Genomic DNA, 18,326 nt, shown 5'->3' on the forward strand with positions numbered 1-18,326 from the left:
GTGGGGACACTAGAGGTTACCTGGAGAGGCCCAGCCGGTCCCTGCCCGCAGCTCCCCCAGCCTAGGCGCCTCAGGGGCGACACGCCCCCGGATGCTTATGCAACGTGTGATAAGGTGGCTGCAAGATACCATAATCCTGAGTCCCCACAGACCTGCCTGGGGCCCAGCTGGGGCTGCGTGAAGGCAGGACCTGGCGGAGTCAGGTGACTGTCCCCACCTAGATAAACACCCCAGTATGGCCAGGGATGAGGATGAGGAGGAGTGAGGATTCTGGGTCCATCCCAGGGCCCCTGGCCCCCAGCTAGAGGTACAAAGGTCCTGGGGCTTTAGTCCTGGGGGCAGACCCCCACATTCTGTCTGGAAATGCCGTGTTTACTCCCCAGAGGGGGAGTCGGGTGAGCTCTGGGTGTCTGGAGCCCTTCAGGAAATGACCCTTAGGCTGGTGGGGACACTCCAGTTATTGTGTCAAACAATGAACAAAGGGGGCCCCAGTTTCCCCGGGCCTTCCGTCCCCCCTGCTGCAGGGGAGCCGGGGGCTGGGCTATAAAGCAAGGATGCGGTGCATGGCCCAGCAGAGCCTGGGGATGGCGTGCTTCCTGGGGTGCTCGCTCCTGCTGCTGCTGTGGGCCTCTGCCACTCGGCCGGAGGTCCTGCTGCAGCCTGATTTTGATGCCCAAAAGGTACAGGAGGCTTCTTCGCTGCTGCAGGGGACAGGTTGCTGTGACTGTGTCTCCCAGAGACCCTGGGCTGGAGGCCTGGGTATGGGGGAGCGGGGCTCAGGCTCAGGCACTGGGGGTTGGCTAGTGCCCAGAGCCCTAGCGCGTGGGGCGTTTGCCTTGCACGAAGCCCGCCTGGGTTCGGTGACCGAGCCCCTGCAGTTCTCAGGCCTCTGGTTTGTGGTCTCCATGGCCTCCGACTGCAAGGTCTTCCTTGGCAAGAAGGACCACCTGCTGATGTCCACCAGGGCTGTGACTGCGGTGGGAGATGGTGACCTCCACGTGCACATGGAGTTCCCAGGGTGAGAGGGGTGTGCCAGGGCTGGGCAGTGCCAGGGGGCCAGGCTGGGCCCGGAGTGAGTTCCCTGAGCTCTCGGCAGACCCGAAGGCTGTCGCCAGGTGGATGCAGACTTCCTGAGGGTGGGCTCTCAGGGCCACTTCAGAGTTCCAGGTACGTCGGGTTCCCTGAGCCCTCGTGATGCCTGACTGCACTGCCCTAGCTCCACCCCACGCCCCTCCCTCCATCCTGCCCTGCTGCCCACAGCCCCGAGTCGGGGTGGGTCAGAGTCACCGTCCAAGGTCCCCGCCTCCGCAGCCCTCCGCTACCTGGATGTGCGCGTGGTGGAAACGGACTACAGCTCCTTCGCAGTGGTCTACATCTACAAGGAGCTGGAGGGGGCGCTCAGCACCATGGTGCAGCTCTACAGTGAGCCCCCGCACCCCGCTCCTGCCCTGCCCTCACCCTTGGCCCAGGGGGCACCAACCAGGTGGGAGCCGGCCTCTCTGTGGCCCTGGGCGCAGAGCCTGTGCCTGGCCCACGCCTGACACCCTGCACTGGCGGACCCGAACCTGCTTGAACGTCCCAGGCTCGGCAGCATGGGCCAGAGGCTCCCCAAGGCCGAGAGGCGGGGTGGGGGTTGCCAGGGGCCAGGCTTCTTTCCCCAGCCGCTGGGGTGCCCCTGTACGGGCTCTGGGGCCCCTGCTGCCCAGCCGGGCAGGTGCTCCTGCAGGCAGCCCCAGGGAGGTGGCGTGAGCCCGAGTCCTCCCGCGTCCACCTCCCTGAGCGCTGCCTGACAGGGGCCCCCACCCTGCCCCAGGCCGGAGCCAGGATCCAAGCTCACAGGCTGTGACAGCCTTCAGGGACTTCTACCCGACCGTGGGGCTCCCGGACGACATGACGGTCACGCTGCCCAAGTCAGGTGACCCGCCCGCCCAGACACGCCCACCCCGCCAACCAGACACGCCTACCCTCAAACCAAACACGCTTACCCGCCGAAGCCACGCCCAGACACGCCCACCCTCAAAACAGACACGCCTACCCCGCCAACCAGACACGCCCAATCCGGCCGAAGCCACGCCCAGACACGCCTACTCTCAAACAGACACGCCTACTCTCAAACAGACACGCCCACTCAGCCGAAGTTCCGCCCAGACATGCCATCCGCCAACCAGTCACGCCTACCCTCAAACCAGACACGCTTACCCGCCGAAGCCACGCCTAGACACGCCCACCCTCAAACAGACACGCCCACCCCGCCGAAGCCCCGGCCAGATACCCCATCCGCCAACCAGACACGCCCACTCATCCGAAGCCCCGCCCAGACACGCCACCCGCCAACCAGACGCGCCCAATGACTACCAGGCACGCCCACCCGACCTAAACCCCGCCTAGGCACGCCATCCTCCAACCGGGCACGCCCACTTCGGCAGCATGCTCACCTCGGCGCGGCAGCGGCCCGGCGCGTCTCCCGCCCCCTCCCAGGACGCGGGCGGGCTGTCCGGCCGGCCCAGCCGCTCAGACCGTTCCTGCGCAGGTGCCTGCCCCACGGAGGCCCCAGCACTAGCCGAGACCGTCCCGGAGCGCCGCCCCGGCCCCGCCCAGGTGGGCACGGGCTGTGCGTGCCAGCCGCCTGCTCTCGCACCCCACTCCCCGCTCTCCCCTCTGCCCTTGGCTCTGTCCCCGCCGCCGCCAGATCCAGGCGTCTTAAAGCCAAAGAAACGCGACCCCTCCCGGCAGCCCCAGGTCCAAATGCGCGTGTGCCCAGGGCTCCTGGCTCTGCTTCTGTCTCGTCCTGCCACTCCCTTCTGGCCCCTGTCCTTCATCTTCCTGTGTCTGTCCGGCTCACCCTCCGCCTAGTCAGGGTCAGCGGGCCACAGCAGTGTCCACACCCCAAACGTTCTGCCCGCAGGCGCCGGGTTCCCAGGTAACGCGAAGCTCCAGAGAGGCGCAGTGGGCGGGTCACTGCCCAGCCCCGCCCCACTGGCTCCCTGAGATGCCTGTCCAGCGGCCCAGGTGGACACTCCCTCCGTAGTTGTCCCCAGGACGGGTCATAGGAGCACCTGGCACCTCCCTCACACGTGACACCAAAAAACTGTCATCCCACCCCCGCCCTGCAAGGCCACCACTCTGAGTGTGGAGATTTCCATTAAACTAGGCGACAGCTGCCCAGTGGCCTTTCCTGGCTGGGATAGGTGTTTGGGCTCTTGGAAGCATTTCCAGCCAGGATCCCTCTGGTTTGGCTTCCACACTGCTGTCCCCGGCTGTCCATCTCTGTCCCTGGCTGTCCATCTCTGTCCCCTGCTGTCCGTCTCTGTACCCGGCTGTCTCTGTCCCTAGCTGTCTTTGTCCCTGGGAGTCCGTCTCTGTCCCTGACTATCCATCTCTGTCCTTGGCTGTCCGTCTCTGTCCCCGCTGTCGCTGTCCCCGGCTGTCCGTCTTGGACCCCAGCTGTCTCTGTTCCCGGCTATCTCTGTCCCCAGCTGTCCGTCTCTGTCCCCGGCTGTCTCTGTCCCCGGCTGTCCGTCTTGGACCCCAGCTGTCTCTGTTTCCGGCTATCTCTGTCCCTGGCTGTCTGTCCATGGCTGTCTCTGTCCCCGGCTGTCTCTGTCTCTGTCTGTCTCTGTCCCCAGCTGTCCGTCTCTGTCCCCAGCTGTCTCTGTCCCTGGCTGTCCCTGGCTCTCCCTGCTTGTATGTGGACGTATAAGTGTGGGTAGGAGGAGTCACAAGGCCCTTCCTGTCTCAGGCGGACCAGGGACCTGCCGACCTTGTCACCCTGAACCCTTGAAGCCCACAGCCCTCCCCCGGCCCCTGAGCTTGTGGCGAACAGGCCCCGTCGCCTTCCATCCAATAAACGGATCTGCAGACTTCAGGCTCTTCACGTCTTATCAGCAACAGGCCCTTGGCAAGGGCACATGGGCCTGTGTTGGCCCCACATTCTGGGGAAACTGAGGCAGGGTGGGTGCTAGGCTCCTGACTGAGGGAGGAGGAGACTCCAGCCTGGGTTGGCACCTGGGGCGGCTGCACTCATGGGTCCCCCTGCCCCTGGGATCACTGTGGGGAAACGGGGGCCCTGGAGAGAGTGTGGGGACGGGACGGGACAGCTGTGAGGTGCCCTCCCACATGTGCAGCCCGGCCTTGGGCCTCTCCGAATGCCTCCTGAAAGACCCCCAGATAGTCATCCCTCACATGCTCCATAGGCTGGAAAACTGAGGCTCAGAGGCAGAGGCCAGCCCCTGGGTTCCACACGGGCCCTGGGTGAGGTGTGGGGGGCCTGGCCCCCCAGCTTCTGCCCGCCCAGCGGGGACCAGCAGGGGTTCCTCTTGTTCCCTCTGGTGCCACTGCTGCACGCAGGGGCCCCTGGCTGAGCGGGAGCTTCTCTCTCTGCCTCAGGCTGTGTGGCTTCCTCATTACAAATGGGAAACTGAGGCACACTCCCAGTGTGCCCCCACTGTCCTGCCCCAGGCTGTGTGGCTTCTCATCACAGATGGGAAACTGAGGTGGAGTGCTGGCTGAGTCACACAGGGCTGGAGCCAGGCCCCACTTCACCGGGTCTGGTCTTTGCACCCCCTGGAACGCGCTGGGCCCCAAGTGGGACGCAGCCTCTGACTGCTGAGTAGCCCAGGCCACTAAGGGGGTGCCTGCGGGGGCCCGTCCCCTCTCTGCACCAAGAGACCCCAGTGTGGGGACGAGGAGGAGGAGGGCACGGGTGGAGGCTGGAGCACCCCAGTCTTGTGGCAGCGCCTCCACCTCCCCCCACGGGCTTGAGTGGCTTCAGGATGGCCCACAAGTCGTAGAAAGTGCCCAGACAGCGCCTTGTCCAGGTGAAGGCCGACGCCCACAGGCTGCTGGCAGCAGTGCCCGCGCCGTGCCAAGCCAGAAAGGAGGGGCATGGGAGCGTGAGTCCAGGCCGAACCTGCTTCTGGGTCTCCGAGGCCGGCCCCATGGGTTGGGGGGCATCTGGGGGGACCGTGCAGGCCCTGCACCCTGGTCAGAGCCAGGCTGCTGAGTGCGGTGCTGGCCTGGGCCCTGGACCCTCCCCTCAGCCCACTCTGCGAGGAGCCTAGTGGCTCCCGCCAGTCTGCAGTCCCCAAAGGGCAGGGGCTGGAGGCCTGTGGGCACCTGGGGGCCTGGGCCGTTTCGGAAGGGCCGCCCCAGCCTCAGGGCGGGTGCCAGAGGCACTGGGAGAGCATTGCCCATCCGGCTGGGGCCCTGGGTGGACAAGCAGCGTCCAGGCCCAGCCACACGGCGGCTCCAAGGCCGCGGAGACTGGCCGGGCCGTCGGAATGCTTCCTGCAGGCTGGGCCTGAGTCTTCACGGAGGTCCCCGCCCTGGCAGGCTGGGGTGAGGACTCTGGCCCCTGCGGATCCTGCCTCATCCCTGGGCAGGAGCTGTCTCCCAGGGGTTCTGCGCAGGGCTCGGGGGCGGTTCTTGGTCCTGCCCCACTGCCCATGTCCTAGGCCGCGACAGCCGCCCACGCGCAGGTGGACGTGCTGGAGCAGGGAAGGAACAGTCTGGCCTGGCTGTGCTCCGTGCCGGCACCAGCATGAGGGGCCTGGTGCTGACCGTGCTGCTGGCCACAGGCCTGCTGCCCGCGGAGCCTCTGCAGGAGCTCGACCTGGTGCAGGTACAGCCCCCCGCCCCCCAGCGGCCCCTTCCCCTGGCGGCGGGAAGGCGGTGACTGCAAGCCGGCCTCTCCCCCAGCTCTCAGGGGTCTGGTACGAGGTGGCCTTGGCCGTCCAGCCCGCGAAGCACGGGGCACCCCTCGGCCTCAGGAGGGTCGGCGTGGTGAAGATGGAGCTGCTGGGCTCACACTTCAGCCTGGTGTCCGCCTACGACGACGAGTCAGTCGGGGCCCGAGGGAGCCCGGGAGGGGGGGGGGCCGGCCCAGCCAGCAGGGCCGTGGGGGCAGGAGTCCACTGTGAGCCGGGCCGCAGGGTCTGGGGCACAGAGTGCCGGGGGCCCTGGGGGGGCCGTGACCGGAGACTCCCGCCCGCAGCCTGCATCACTGTGTGAAGGAGGCGACACAAGCGCGGCAACACGGGCCCCGACAGTTCCAGCTGCAGGGGAAGGCGGGTGAGGTGCCACGGCCAGGCCTGGGCTCTGGGCTCTGCCACCCCGGTGGCCACCACCCCTGGGGTTCCTCATGCCTGGGGCCCTGTGGGGGGGACCTGCCTCAGGGGCAGTTCCTGGCTACCCGGCCAGGGTGCTCACGGCACCACCCCATCTCGGGCCCGCCTCAAGTGCCCGTCGCTATGTGGAGGGGCACGGGAGGGGTGGTCCGACCACTGGACATGTGCCACACATGTGTCCCGTGATGGGCACATGTCTGCATGTGCACGTGTGTCCCGAGATGGGAGTGTGTCTGCATGTGCACGTGTGTCCCGAGATGGGAGTGTGTCTGCATGTGCACGTGTGTCCCGAGATGGGCGTGTGTGGTCTGTGCGTGTGCACGTGTGTGACTGCGGGCAGATGGGGAGCCTGAGCGCTCATCTGCAGGCAGCAAAGAGGTGCAGGTCTTGAGCACTGACTACACGAGCTTCGCCATCCTGGAGGTGACCGAGCAGAAGGGGACGAACAAGGTCCTGAAGCTTTACAGTAAGGCTCGGGGGCGGAACAGGGTCCCCTGCCCTGGGGCCGGGAGGGGCGGGCTGGGGGCTCCCACCCAGCAGTGCCCTGCCTGGCAGGTCGGGTCCTGGAGCCCTCCCAGGCGGCACTGAAGAGCTTTTACCAGAAGGTGGAGCAGAGTGGGCTGGCCAGCACCGACGTGTCCCTGCTGCTCAGAGACAGTGAGTGTCCTGGGGGCCTGCAGACCCCCTCCCGGGGTCCCCATGCACAGCCCCTCCAGGGGTCCCCATGCACGGCCCCTCTGGGGGTCCCCATTCACGGCCCCTCCTGGGGTCCCCATGCACGGCCCTCCAGAGTGGGGGCCACAGACCCATCTCACCCCTTGCCGTGCTGTACCCACCTCACCTCTTTCTTTTGTCCACAGTGACTTGTGTGCAGCTAATGGGGCCGGTGAGTTCTCAAACCCTCAGGGGCTGTCCTCGCACCCCTCCGGGGTCCACAGGGGGTGTCTCTGCAGCCATGTAGCCCACACCCAGAAGGCAGGGCCTCAGGCCTCCCCGTCCCCAGGGTGGTCCTCCTGTGGGTGTGGGCGCCCGGCCCTGGCCCTCACGCTATCTGGGCTACAGGGAGGGCTAGTGCACCCTGAGGGAGCTGGGGCCCCTACCTGGTGACTCAGAGAGGGAGACAGAGAGAGACTCAGGTCCTGGTCCGTGTGTCGGGGGGAGAGAGGAGGGAGAGACTGACAGATCCTGTGTGTGTGTGTGTGAGAGAGAGAGAGAGAGAGAGAGAGAGAGAGAGAGATCCCGTGTGTGTGTGTATGTGTGAGAGAGAGAGAGAGATCCCGTGTGTGTGTGTGTGTGAGAGAGAGAGATCCCGTGTGTGTGTGTGTGTGAGAGAGAGAGAGAGAGAGAGAGAGAGAGAGATCCCGTGTGTGTGTGTGTGTGTGTGTGTGTGTGTGAGAGAGAGAGAGAGAGAGAGAGAGAGAGAGAGAGAGAGAGAGAGAGATCCCGTGTGTGTGTGAGACTCAGACCCCAGGCTGTGGGGGTCTCTGTGCAGGACAGGGAGCTGGGGCGGGTCTCACGTTCCTCCCAACAGTCCTGTGGGCACCACGGAGGGACACAGGACCTGGGCCCTGTGAGCCCTGGAGCCCCCTCATAGGTCCTGGCGGGTGACAGTGAGGCCCAGGTGCGTCCCAGGCAGCCCCTGAGCGGCCTCTTCTGTGCGCAGGAAATCATCTAGGGGCCCGGCCCAGCCAGAAGCCCAGCGACCTGCCCCTTCCTGCTCCCCTCCTCCCCTCGGTGCTCCCCTGGACCCCCGCCCCAGTAAACCCCACTGCCAACTCACTGCCTGTGTGTCTTTCTTGGGGTGCGCGGGACAGCTGGGGTGCCGGGTGTGTTTTTCCACGATTCCCTAAAGGGAATGTATGTGCAAGCAGAGCATGGACTGCTCAGAGGGTGGGAAACTCAGGGGAGCACTGGCTCCAGAGCAAAGCCCTAGTGGCTTTCAGGGTGAGCCTTGACACACTCCTCTGATGTCATTTTCTGGTGTCTGGCACACAGAGACGCCTGCCCTGCTGATGGCCTGTGCCCCCCCCGCCCCCCGCTGACGGTCTCATTCCCACCCCCAGCACCTCGTGGTGGTCTCATACCCTCCACTCTCCCGCCCTCGTCCTGCTGACGGTCTCCTACCCAGCCCCTCCCCCTGACCCGGGTGCCCCCCCTCCCCGTCTAAACCCCCACCACACCTGTGGTCTGTAGCTTCTCCTTCCCTGAGGGGCCTGCCCTTCCGAGGGACATGATCTTCAAGCCTTTGACTACTGCAGGGATGACCAGTTTCTTCTTGACTTTGATCATTTCCCAGAGGCTCATTGCCAGGCCCCGTCTGTCTGCGACACTGTTGCTGGGAGACCGTGGACGCCCGAGGCCGTGTGAGGGGCTGGGGCAGGCGGGGGTTGGGGGGGACGGGGGGCCCTTCCCTGTAGAAGCTCAGACCGGGAGACACCACCTCACCCCCAGGCCCCTCACACCGCCCGCTACTGTCCACAGCTGCTGCCCGACGGTGTGGGAGGGCCCCTGATTCTGGGGTCTGGGCCTGCTGCGGGCTCCCCCCCCGCCCCCCGCCCCGTCCTGAGCACTCCTCAGTGCTCTGGCCTCCTTATAGGCTCTGCCTGGGAAGGGGCTTCCACATAGGAACTTTGGGACCCGGGGGGCTTCTGTGGCTGCGTCTGCAGTCTGCAGGGACACGAGCGGCAGATTTGGAGGCAGACCCCAGCGCTGTCAGCTGGTGGGATGAGCTTCAGAACCAGAGGCTGGCCAGTGGCAGGAGGGGGCAGGGCAGCGAGGGGCCAGTCGTACGGGCACGGGCGGTCCCCAGAGCACGGCTGGGTGTGGCTGCAAACCAACAATAGGGTATTTCCAGCCCTGCAGTTGGCAGAGTATTTGCAGGGGGGCTTGGGGTGGGGGCAGGGGAGATTTGCTCAGGGCTCAGTCCAGGCCCTGTGCTCAGGGCTGACTGGGCGAGGCTGGGGAACCATCTGTGGACTGCACACGCCCCTGCCTCTGTATGATCACGCCAGCCTCACCTTGCTGCTTTTCTTCTGCAGTGCCAGAGCGTGAGCCCAGGGCCTGGCACGAAGCATGAGTTTCCAGTTTCCCGAAGGTTTCACTCTGGGCTGTGAGCAATGTTTGGCTCAGTGCTCGTGGGAAACTGCTCCCCCCCTGCTCCCCCTGCAAGCTCCGCATACTCCCCTACACTCTTCCCCCTCTCTCCTGCTCCCCCCACTCCCTCCCCCACACTGCCCCCTACAGCTTTCTGAGACCACAGGATGGTGCAGCCTTCCCCCACTCCCCCTCCTACAAGAGGGCACTCTGACAAAGAGCCGGCAGGAGAGCTGGGCAGGAGGGACAGGCAGAAGGCAGAGAGGGTCGGGCAGAGAGACTGGCAGGGACTGGCAGAGAGGGTCGGGCAGAGAGACGGGCAGGGAAAGACGGGCAGGGAGAGACGGGCAGGGACAGTTTTCAGGACAAAGTTGGCTGGTCCCAGAACCCTTGAATGAAGCTGTACCCTCTCGCACCCGGGCCTCTGATGCCAAGGTACATGCTGGTCTCTGCTGGTTGTGGGGGCAGAGCAGACGGGCCTAACCAAGCGTCACCCAGCTGGAGGCTTCCCAGACAAGGGTCTGGAGAGTTTCCTGGGAGGCGGTGACACTTGAGCTAAGAGATGAGGGCGCAAGAGGACCAGGATCCCCTTTGGAGGGGAGGGGGGCACCCGCAGAACGTGAGGACAGAGGCAAAGCCTTGCCAGAGGCAGTGGGGTGTGGCAGACGGTGTGGGGCGAAGTGACATATTCCGGAATGAAAGCTCACTGTGCCCCTCCCCACGCGCTCTCTGTCCCTCTGTGTCCAAGACCCCTCACAAGCCCCCTGAGCCTCTGCCAGGCCGCGGGCCCGCTGGGGCGGGGGTGCACCCCACTCAGTCCTCCTGTTTCTTCACTTCACTGTCTGTTCCGTCTGCCCTGGGCGAGGTCTGCGACCTTCCACCAACGCGTGGTTCACCAGGGTTCACGGGACACTTTTGCCCGCCCTGCCCGAGTAAGCTCAGCTGCCACATAATCGAGCTCATTTGCTAGGAGGGCCGTCTCCCAGCCGGGCGCCCCCCGAGCCCTAGGGACGCCCGTCACACAGCAGTGGGAGACCTCCAGGAGCTGAGCGTCCCCGCGGGCCCATGAGGCACCTGGAGGGCAGGAGAGTTTGCTGCTCCGAGTGGCCTGGCACCCAGGACGGCCCCCAGCCCCGGCTTGGGACAGGCCTTTCCCGGAGAAAACAAGGACACTAGGATCAGATGCTGGGAGTGTGGTCTGGGCAGGAAGGCGCGGGACATCTCCCCAAGGTGCAGGTGGCCCAAACCCGGCTAATACCTGCCAGCCGGGCCACGCCTGCCTCCCACCAGCTGCCTGTCTGTCTGTCCAGGATGGAGCCTGTCCTCATCTCCAACCCCCCACCATCTCCTATCCCCTCTGCCTCTCACAGACTTCTTCTGTTTTTTTTTGTTTGTTTGCTTTTTGGGTCACACCCGGCGATGCACAGGAGTCACTCCTGGCTCTGCACTCAGGAATTACTCCTGGCGGTGCTCAGGGGACCATACGGGATGCTGGGAATCGAACCCAGGTCAGCTGTGTGCAAGACAAACGCCCTCCCCGCTGTGCTATCATTCCAGCCCCTCTCTGACTTCTGTCATGACCCCCTCCCCCATCATCTCCTGTCCCCTCTGCCTCTGACTTCTGTCAGGATCCCCTCCCCCATCATCTCCTGTCCCCTCTGCCTCTCTCTGACTTCTGTCAGGATCCCCTCCCCCATCATCTCCTGTCCCCTCTGCCTCTGACTTCTGTCAGGATCCCCTCCCCCATCATCTCCTGTCCCCTCTCTGACTTCTGTCATGACCCCCTCCCCCATCATCTCCTGTCCCCTCTGCCTCTGACTTCTGTCAGGATCCCCTCCCCCATCATCTCCTGTCCCCTCTGCCTCTGACTTCTGTCAGGATCCCCTCCCCCATCATCTCCTGTCCCCTCTGCCGGTACTGGCTTCGTCCTCACCCTTTCTCTTTCCCCATCATTACTTATCCCCTCTGCTCCTTTCTGTACCTTGTTCTGAGCCTTGCCCCTCTCCCCTGTCACCTCCTGTCCCTGTCTTGAGCCCCCCTCCCTCCGTCAGGTCTAACCCTCTTCTGCCTGTCTCTTCTTTGTCCTCTGACCCAGCCCTCCGGACACCTCAGCTCTCCACTCTGCAGCCTCTGAGCGCCCAGTGACCCATCCTTATCACTTCCTCTCCCTCCTTTCTCTCCTGGGATTGGCTCCTTATTCCCCAGTCCCACCCCCTCTCCCGATGACTTCCTGTGTCATCACCTAGCTTCCCGCCCCGGACCTTCTTCCGGTCCTGAGCCCCACCCCCGCGCCTAGTCTCTCGGCCCTCTCCCCCAGCGTTCCCTCGGCTCGCGTGTCTCGAGCCTCCTCCCGCGCCTTTCCATCACTTCCTCTTCCCGCCTACTCCTCTCAGGACTGCCCCAGTTCTGAATCTTTCCCCCACTGCCGCGCCCACTCCCCAACCACTTCCTGTGTCAAGCCTGTCTTCCGGTTCTGAGCCCACGCCCCCTTCGTTTCTGTCCCCGCCTGCCCCTCTGCGATTGGTTCCTTGTCCTCTGTCCCCGCCCCCCACGTTTCCCTTCTTCCTGGCTGGCGCCTGCCCCAGGCCCTGCCCCCTTTCCCCTCCTGTGCTCAGGGCCCGCCCCTGGGGTGGTCCCCGAGGCTGTGTCCACCCCAGCCCTCTCCGGTCCTTATCAGGGCGTGAACCGGGCCCGGGAAGTACCTGGGCAGTCCGGACAGGTGGGGCCGGGCCCTCCCCGAGTGTCCCTCCGGGCTCCGCGTCGCCCAGGCGGGGCCCGAAGCGGCGGCTCCGCCCTGTCCGGCCGGGGCCCGCGTGTCTCCGGGCGGGTGTCCGCGCCCGGCGCCCACCCCGCTGGCCGCGCCCCCCGGTGCCGTGCCCGGCTCCGGCCCCGCCGCGGTCGCTGTCCTTGGGTCTCGGCTCGGGGCACCCTCCCGGGAACCGCCGGGGTGGACGCTCGCGCTCGCGCTCGCGCGCTCTCTCTCTCTCTCTCTCTCTCTCTCTCTCTCTCTCTCTCTCTCTCTCTCTCTCTCTCCCTCTCTCTCTCTCCCTCTCTCTCTCTCCCTCTCTCTCTCTCCTTCCCTCTCTCTCTCTCTCTCTCTCTCGGCGCTCTCGCTCCCTCTCCTGACTCTCTCTCTCTCTCTCTCTCTCTCTCGGCGCTCTCGCTCCCTCTCCTGACTCTCTCCTCTCTCTCTCTTTCTCTCCCTCTCTCTCTCTCCTTCCCTCTCTCTCTCTCTCTCTCTCTCGGCGCTCTCGCTCCCTCTCCTGACTCTCTCTCTCTCTCTCTCTCTCTTTCTCTCCCTCTCTCTCTCTCCCTCTCTCTCTCTCCCTCTCTCTCTCTCCTTCCCTCTCTCTCTCTCTCTCTCGGCGCTCTCGCTCCCTCTCCTGACTCTCTCCTCTCTCTCTTTCTCTCCCTCTCTCTCTCTCTCTCTCTCTCTCTCTCTCTCTCTCTCTCGGCGCTCTCACGTGCTCTCTCTCTCTCTCTGTTTCTGACTCTTCCTCGCGCGCTCTCGCTCCCTCTCCTGACTCTCTCTCTCTCTCTCTCTCTCTCTCTCTCTCTCTCTCTCGGCGCTCTCGCTCCCTCTCCTGACTCTCTCCTCTCTCTCTCTTTCTCTCCCTCTCTCTCTCCCTCTCTCTCTCTCTCCCTCCCTCCCTCCCTCCCTCTCTCTCTCTCTCTCTCTCTCTCTCTCTCTCTCTCTCTCTCTCTCGGCGCTCTCTTGCGCTCTCTCTCTCTGAGTCTTCCTCGCGCGCTCTCGCTCCCTCTCCTGACTCGTTCTCTCGCCCTCTCACTCTCCTGCATTCTCTTCTATTTTGCTTTTTGCTCTCTCACTTTCTCGTGTCTTTTTTTTCTTTTTCTTTTTGGGTCACTCCTGCCTCTGCACAGGAATCACCCCTGGCGGTGGTGCTAGGGGGACCGTACGGGATGCTGGGAATCGAACCGGGTCGTCCACGAGCAAGGCAAACGCCCTACCCGCTGTGCTATCGCTCCAACCCCCGTTCTCATTCTTTTTAAAAAATTAATTTTTATTAGGGTTGGAGTGATAGCACAGCGAGTAGGGTGTATGCTTTGCACTCGGCCGACCCAGGTTGGATTCCTCCGTCCCTCTCAGAGAGCCCAGCAAGCTACTGAGATATTACCGACCGCAGGGCAGAGCCTGGCAAGCTACCAGTGGCATATTTGATATGCCAAAAACAGTAACAACAAGCCTCACAGTGGAGACGATACTGGTGCCCACTCGAGCAAATCTATGAGCAATGAGATGACAGTGATACAGTGAATTTTTATTAAAAACCACCATGATTTGCAAATTTGTCCATTATACAGTTTTTTTTAAAGCATTTAGTGTCACAACACCACCAGTGTGGATTTTCCCCTACCAATATCCCCAGTTTCCCTCCCAATCCCACCCCACCCCCTTAGGAACATAACAAATTTACTATATATTGCTTTTTTTTCTTTTTCTTTTTGGGTTACACCCGGCGATGCACAGGGGTTACTCCTGGCTCTGCACTCAGGAACCACTCCTGGTGGTGCTCAGGGGACCATATGGGATGCTGGGAATGGAACCCGGGTCGGCCACGTGCAAGGCAAACACCCTACCCGATGTGCTATCGCTCCAGCCCCTATATTGCTTATTTCAATACAACTTTAAGAAATGACAAGGGGCTGGAGCGATAGTACAGCGGGTAGGGCGTTTGCCTTGCACGTGGCCAACCCGGGTTCCATTCCCAGCATCCCATATGGTCCCCTGAGCACCGCCAGGAGTGATTCCTGAATGTAGAGCCAAGAGTCAGCCCTGAGCATCGTCAGGTGTGACCCAAAAACCCAGAAAAAAAAAAAAGAAATGACAAATAGAATGATTGGGAACTAAATCACGAAGAGTTGGATATTAACCCTAAGTGTTTTAAGCTTCATCAGTGAATTGCCCCTTTTTCTCCCCACAGAGAAAATGACAGTGCTCTTACAAGCACCCCTAACCCCCCGGCTTATCTTTGACCTTTCCCTTCTGCTTCACCTCTCATTGTTACGTCCCACAAGACAGTCAGTTATTTATTAGCCAAAGTTTTTGGTGATTCTGGACTTTATATTTGAAGTGAATTACTTGCTTTTCTATTTTGCCATAGCCTTTTCATATTTTACTATAGAGCAATGTTCTTTGGTTGAACACAGAAAGACCATTAATGCGGTGCTCCTAATATTTGGGAGTCGATTGACTCTGAAATATTTCTACTTCTGGACATCCGGCATAATTTTTGACTCGGGCTTCGGTTGCTATAGTTCCTAACACCTCAAAAGGGAGGTGGGTCTGGGATGGATCTGGGACAAGTAGCAAAGCTACCCCAGCATCAAAATGGGGCAATCCAGAAAGCATATCACCATCTTGCTGCAAGCTGTTGTGACGTAAGAGACAGGACCCCCATGGGAAAGACAAGCTGAACTGGCCTGAGGACTTGGGATTCATGGTAAAAGCCTTGCTTGCCTTTGGAGCCCAGAGAACTGAGTTCTGAAATCTCATACTGTGTTTATCCAAACAACTGCAAGTATTAATAAGAGGTAAACTTAATCGTTTAATATGTACAATTAAAGGGAAAGACAAAAGCAATATAGGTGTCCCTGGGAAGACAGAGCATCTCCTTGAGTTAATTCCCCCAAGAGAATTGCCTCCACTGAAACGTTTTACATCTGTAAAAGATCAGTCACACCTGCGTGCAGTTCCACACCTCAAACCCACTCAGATGTTCTATAAGTATGCTAGCAGCTCTGCGAAATTGGGCGGTTTTTACATCTATCTGTGAGTCCCCCGTCTCCTTGTTCCTCTCCTGGGGAGGTCTGGGGAGGCGGCTCTCAGCCACCGAATGCATCATGCATTTGGTTTTTTGGGTCACACCCGGCAATGCACAGGGGTTACTCCTGGCTCTGCACTCAGGAATTACCCCTGGTGGTGCTTAGGGGACCATATGGGATGCTGGGAATTGAACCCAAGTCTGCTGCATGCAAGGCAAATGCCCTACCCACTGTGCTATTGCTTCAGCTTCCCCACCCCCCACGGTTCTTAAAGTCTAAATATGTAGTATTTGACTCTTTACTGAAAAACAAAAAATGCTGGTCCTTTTCAGATGCAGATGGGGCAACCAGGACAAATTAAGCTTGAAAATGGGTATTTTCCAAACTCCACTAACATGACTTTTCCTCTCGTGCACCTGGGGTGCAGTGTTTCGTAACTGTACAAGCACAAGGAACACTCCACTGCTGCATCTCCCCCAACAACTCTGCCCGGGAGTGCAGCTGCGGGGGAAATACTGTGTCTCACAGGGGGACGTTAAGTCCTTCTGAGAGATTATTAAGATGTTGTTATAGGTTAAGCATTATTTTAATTAATTAATTTTTTTTTGCTTTTTTGGGGTCACACCCGGTGATGCACAGGGGTTACTCCTGGCTCTGCACTCAGGAATTACTCCTGGCGGTGCTCAGGGGACCATATGGGATGCTGGGAATCGAACCCAGGTTGGCTGTGTGCGTGCAAGGCAAACGCCCTACCTGCTGTGCTATCGCTCCAGCCTCTGAATTTATCTTTAATTTAAAAATTAAAAAAATCTCTTTGGGTTACACCAGCGATGCTCTTGGGTGACTCCTGACTCTGCACTCAGGAATTACTCCTGGTGGTGCTTGGGGGACTTGGGACGGGAGGATTAAACCAGGGTCGGATGTGCAAGGCAAACGCCTTCCCCGAGGTGTATTGCTCTGGCCCCGAGGTTGAGCCTTTTTAACCTGTTGATGTTTTGTTGTTGAGATTGGTTGCTTTCTACGATATGTCCCAGTCAATATGGTTTATCAGTGGTGTGGAAATTAAGATGTCACTCCAGGAAGTCCAGAATTTTTTTTTCTTTTTTGGGTCACACCCAGCAATCCTCAGGGGTTACTCCTGGCTTTGCACTCAGGAATCACTCCTGGTGGTGCTCAGGAGACCATATGGGATGCTGGGAATCGAACCCCGCATACAAGGCAAACGGCCTACCCGCTGTGCTATCACTCCCGCCCTCCAGTCCAGAATTTTTAAGGGGGATACATCTGGAGTTAAATTCATAGCTGCATGGTGGCTTTGGGGTGTGGGCATGAGAAGTATGGTGCAGTGTGGGGAGGTAGCCCATCCCGACTTCCGAGAAAAGCCTGGAGATTTCACTCACAAACCCGCATCCCTGATATTTTTAAGAGAATAACTTCTGGGTGAAGCTCAGTCCCAAGACAGGAGCGTGGCTGGGGGCATGGCGGGGATTTTGGAGTGTGGGAGCAATTAGGTGGGCAACTCTCTTCTTCTTGCTCCCTCTCTCCCTCTTCCTCTCTCCACCCTTCCCTCTCCCCTCTGCCTGTCCCCCTCTCCCCCTCCCCCTCGCCCAATGAACCTCTCTCCCTCCTCTCCCTCTCCCTGCTCTGTGCCCCAGCCCCATGTGAAGCCACAGAGGAGCACTGCGCAGAGGCTCACAGGGCTGGCAGTGCAGCAAGGCAGGCCAGCCCAGCCCCACAGTGCCTACACGTGGTGGGTCCCCTGGACCAGGAGTGGGCTGGCTTTGGGACGCCGGCCACTAGAGACAGGGCCCAGCGCGTGTCCACAGGCTCAGGGCTCCAGGGCCACCTGGGCCCACAGACAGGAAGATCTGGCAAGCGAGTTCCCACCCACTGGGTCTGAGAGCAGGAGGGGGGTCACAGAGTCCCCCCAGCACGCCCGCCGGGCCAACGCGGGGACGCAGCCTTGGTTTCCCCCATGCAGTGTGCCTGGGACACCCCCAGGCCAGGAGCTGTTGGCTGGGGGCTGCTTGCGGTGGTCTGGGAGCCCTTCCCCGGACAGCGGGGAGAGGGCAGCCCCCTCGGAGGCGCCCGCTCTCCTGAGCCCTTGGCCTGCAGATACTCTGCACCCCGACAGCAGGGATTTGGCAGGACGTGCCATTGGCCAGCCGGGGCCGGGAGCGGCGTGTGGCCCTGACCAAGGGCGGCTCTACCCCAGGACCCTCTTGGCCGGGTCTTGGCTCCAGGAGCCCGAGACACATGATGAGGGTGCCGGGGCTGGGCACAGAGTGGAGGTGGGCAGGTGTGTGGGTCCTCTGGGATGGGGCCGCTGAGCCTCACTGCCCGGGTGGGCACCAGTGCAGGCACACGCTGGGCCCTGCGGGGTCAGAGGGGAAAGGTCACTGAGGGCTGACCCGGGATCAGAGGCGGCTGCAGGCAGTTGTGTATGTATTGGGCCACGTGGACAGGCTGCAGCCTGTGTGTGGGGGCGTCCCGGGATGTGCGGGGGCACTGACCACTGCTCGGGCAGCAGAGGGCGGGCGGAGGGGCCACACTCCTGTTGGTCAGGGCGCTTGTGGGGAGCCTTGGAGATGCTCCTGGCCTGGTGCTCCCAGCAGAAGCCGCGGGTGTTTGGTGCGGGGGACGGGGACTGCAGAAGCGGCCGCTCCTGGGTCAGGGGCCGGGGCAGGCGGTGGGAGCCCCTCAGCCCTCGTTTGCAAGGGGGGCCCTGCAGGCTAGCTGCCCCTGACCACCCCAGGACCGTGTCTGCAGGGCTGCAGTGCTGGGGCTGACCACTAGGCGGCGGGCTGTGCCCACTGAGCCCGCGCCTTGATGCGCCTGCCTGTCGGAGACCCCCGCCCACGCCCCTACCCCCCCGCCCCCCCCCTCCCCGCCCCAGCTCCTGGTCCCCAGGGAACGTCCTGAGCCCCGTGGTCCCCACACCTGCGCTGGCAGGACGGGGCAGAGGCAGGACCGCTCTGGGGAGAAGAGCAGAGCCGAGGGGCTCAACGGAGGGCCTGGGGGTCCCAGGGGACATCCACCGCGCAGGACCAGAAAGTGGCGTTCTGAACTCGTCTCCTGAACCCCCGTCCCAGAGCCCTCGTGATGCAGAGCAGCAGTGGCAGGTCTCCTGTTCCTATGCTATTCCCAAGTTCTTTAATATTGTCAAGAATAAAATGTTGAGGGGCTGGAGGATAGCACAGCAGGTAGGGCGTTTGCCTTGCAAGTGGCCCACCCGGGTTCAAATCCTGTTAAAAATAAAAAGAAAAAGCGCGGGCGAGGGAAGGGACGCCTCACCGCACCGAGCCAGGCACAGGGCCTAGGGCA

General features: G+C 61.9%; 2 protein-coding genes across 3 annotated transcripts; both read left to right on the plus strand.

Annotated features, from left to right (window-relative positions):
• The first annotated feature begins 533 nt into the window (after positions 1-533).
• LOC101540750 (lipocalin-15) lies at positions 534-3,821 on the plus strand. 2 transcript variants are annotated; one of them, XM_055124121.1, is made up of 7 exons: positions 534-680; positions 879-1,018; positions 1,097-1,167; positions 1,312-1,422; positions 1,814-1,915; positions 2,531-2,598; positions 3,740-3,821. In XM_055124121.1, exons 1-7 carry the CDS (start codon positions 555-557, stop codon positions 3,779-3,781), a joined length of 660 nt encoding a protein of 219 aa, XP_054980096.1. In that variant the 5' UTR covers positions 534-554; the 3' UTR covers positions 3,782-3,821. The 2 variants fall into 2 exon arrangements, with proteins under 2 accessions (XP_054980096.1, XP_054980095.1); XM_055124120.1 differs by lacking the exon at positions 3,740-3,821 and having other exon boundaries at positions 1,814-2,635.
• A 1,889-nt stretch (positions 3,822-5,710) lies between these two features.
• On the plus strand, positions 5,711-7,856 carry LOC129400873 (epididymal-specific lipocalin-5-like). Its single transcript, XM_055124133.1, has 6 exons — positions 5,711-5,837; positions 5,993-6,069; positions 6,493-6,591; positions 6,681-6,782; positions 6,986-7,011; positions 7,789-7,856. The coding sequence occupies exons 1-6, from the start codon at positions 5,788-5,790 to the stop codon at positions 7,798-7,800; spliced, it is 366 nt and encodes a 121-aa protein (XP_054980108.1). The 5' UTR covers positions 5,711-5,787; the 3' UTR covers positions 7,801-7,856.
• Positions 7,857-18,326: the final 10,470 nt, after the last annotated feature.

The sequence above is a fragment of the Sorex araneus genome, chromosome 1, assembly GCF_027595985.1.
Source record: "Sorex araneus isolate mSorAra2 chromosome 1, mSorAra2.pri, whole genome shotgun sequence".
NCBI lineage: Eukaryota > Metazoa > Chordata > Mammalia > Eulipotyphla > Soricidae > Sorex > Sorex araneus.

What these genes read in the sequence shown, in the direction of transcription:
- LOC101540750 (XM_055124120.1), top strand. Translation starts at nt 555, where the DNA reads ATGCGGTGCATGGCCCAGCAGAGCCTGGGGATGGCGTGCTTCCTGGGG. An exon ending in CTGATTTTGATGCCCAAAAG is followed by an intron (nt 681 to 878) that starts GTACAGGAGGCT and finishes GAGCCCCTGCAG; the next exon opens with TTCTCAGGCCTCTGGTTTGT. An exon ending in CACCATGGTGCAGCTCTACA is followed by an intron (nt 1,423 to 1,813) that starts GTGAGCCCCCGC and finishes ACCCTGCCCCAG; the next exon opens with GCCGGAGCCAGGATCCAAGC.
- LOC129400873 (XM_055124133.1), top strand. Translation starts at nt 5,788, where the DNA reads ATGGAGCTGCTGGGCTCACACTTCAGCCTGGTGTCCGCCTACGACGAC. An exon ending in CCAGCTGCAGGGGAAGGCGG is followed by an intron (nt 6,070 to 6,492) that starts GTGAGGTGCCAC and finishes GCTCATCTGCAG; the next exon opens with GCAGCAAAGAGGTGCAGGTC. An exon ending in CAAGGTCCTGAAGCTTTACA is followed by an intron (nt 6,592 to 6,680) that starts GTAAGGCTCGGG and finishes CCTGCCTGGCAG; the next exon opens with GTCGGGTCCTGGAGCCCTCC.